General features: G+C 40.6%; 2 protein-coding genes across 2 annotated transcripts in view; both read left to right on the plus strand.

Annotated features, from left to right (window-relative positions):
• btg4 (B-cell translocation gene 4) overlaps positions 1-743 on the plus strand; it is a 3,272-nt gene extending 2,529 nt beyond the window's left edge. Inside the window, exon 4 of the mRNA XM_032533319.1 lies at positions 446-743. Coding sequence (XP_032389210.1) covers positions 446-658 — 213 coding nt within the window. The 3' untranslated portion in view covers positions 659-743. The remainder of the gene's footprint in view (positions 1-445) is intronic.
• Positions 1-1,425, plus strand: part of LOC116700271 (heterogeneous nuclear ribonucleoprotein A/B) — an 18,954-nt gene that overhangs the window by 5,505 nt on the left and 12,024 nt on the right. The window lies entirely within an intron of this gene.

The following is a 1,425-nucleotide window of genomic DNA, read 5'->3' on the forward strand; positions in this document are numbered from 1 at the left end:
AATAAGTGTAAAACCTGTTAGTAAACCAGCTCAGGTTTTATAAAAGCGCACAAAAGCATGGAAAAAGTGACACAAACATTGGAAAAGCACAAAAAAGTTCACTTTCAATTTTGACCTGGAAGGACATGTTCATGGTTAACGGGTGGACAACACAAGGGTTAAATGTGAGAATGGGAACACAGATTGCTAGTAAATCAACTGCTTAATCTTCTACATAAATGTTGAATTTAACAGTCCAACCTTTTGACTGCAGGACATTTTAATCCCGCCAAATGTTCCTTTTTGAGGGAACTTGGACTTTTTTGCTTTTCTTGGAGCAGTCAAGTACTGCAGCCCCATAAACTTATGGTAGTCTACAGCTAGAAAGAGTTGATGGGTGGTAGCCTTGGCTGTTTCTAGAAGTCTGTATTGCTGTCTTCTAACCCTTGGCTCCTCTCGTTCTCAGTTCAGTGAGTATTCTCCGGGCGCTCCTCAGACCTGGCTTAGGGAGAAGCAGAAAGCCTTCGCTGGGGAGGTTTTCCCACCTCTGCCTCCCCCAGTTGGAGGGCCCACCTCCCAGTTCTCAAGCCAGAAAGGCTTCAAGTCGTATGGAGCCACGTTCACCTTCACTGGGCCGCGTGTTGACAAGTACCACTGGGTCAGCCAATCCCGATCCTAGAGTGAGCCCAAACTTCGTCCTAGAACCAGAAGTGGGTTACTGCTTGGGATGGAAGCAGGAACAGCTGCTGTGACCGAAACAGTTTCAGGACTGTTTTATCTGTTATTTGTATGATTTAAAAGTGTTAATGATTTAAAGTAATGCTGTTTAAGCATGTTTTTAAAACTTTCAGTATTCAAGTATTTTAAATGATTCTCTTCTAAATATGTAATGTGTTTTTTAAACTAAAATTAAACTTGGTGTAAATTAAGTAACATTAACTGTAATGGAAAAGAAATAAATGCGTCTGTCAGCTCTAAGTTTTTTTCAGTACATTGTGTTCTAGTTACTCATTTGGCTGAATTGGCTAATTTCATTAACCTAAAAAATAAGTGTACTGCTTTCTGCGTGAGGATACTTGTGTAAAACTGATTTTTCATCTCAGCGAGGCTCGCTCAGAGCCCCCTGGTGTCAAATGTAAACTAAAATTAAACTGTACTTTCTCAACGTGTGTGGGCTAAGCTGCTGTGTTTGAGTTTTCATTCAATTCAGAGTGTGTGAGGCAATCCCATTCACTACCGGTAATGCATTCTACGCTGCGAAATGGATGTAGTACACACAGATGTATAAGTAATTGCTTAAAGGAAAAAGCTTGACTCTTTTGAACATATTTAATTTGCTTCTGGGAAGACTGGAATGAGAAGATTATCACTTGTCTGTTACATATAAGGTTGCAGCCAGTTAACTTGGCACAAAGACTGAGCTAACTTGCTTGGCTTTGTCTGGCG

Source organism: Etheostoma spectabile, chromosome 13 (assembly GCF_008692095.1).
Source record: "Etheostoma spectabile isolate EspeVRDwgs_2016 chromosome 13, UIUC_Espe_1.0, whole genome shotgun sequence".
Classification (NCBI taxonomy): Eukaryota; Metazoa; Chordata; class Actinopteri; order Perciformes; family Percidae; genus Etheostoma; species Etheostoma spectabile.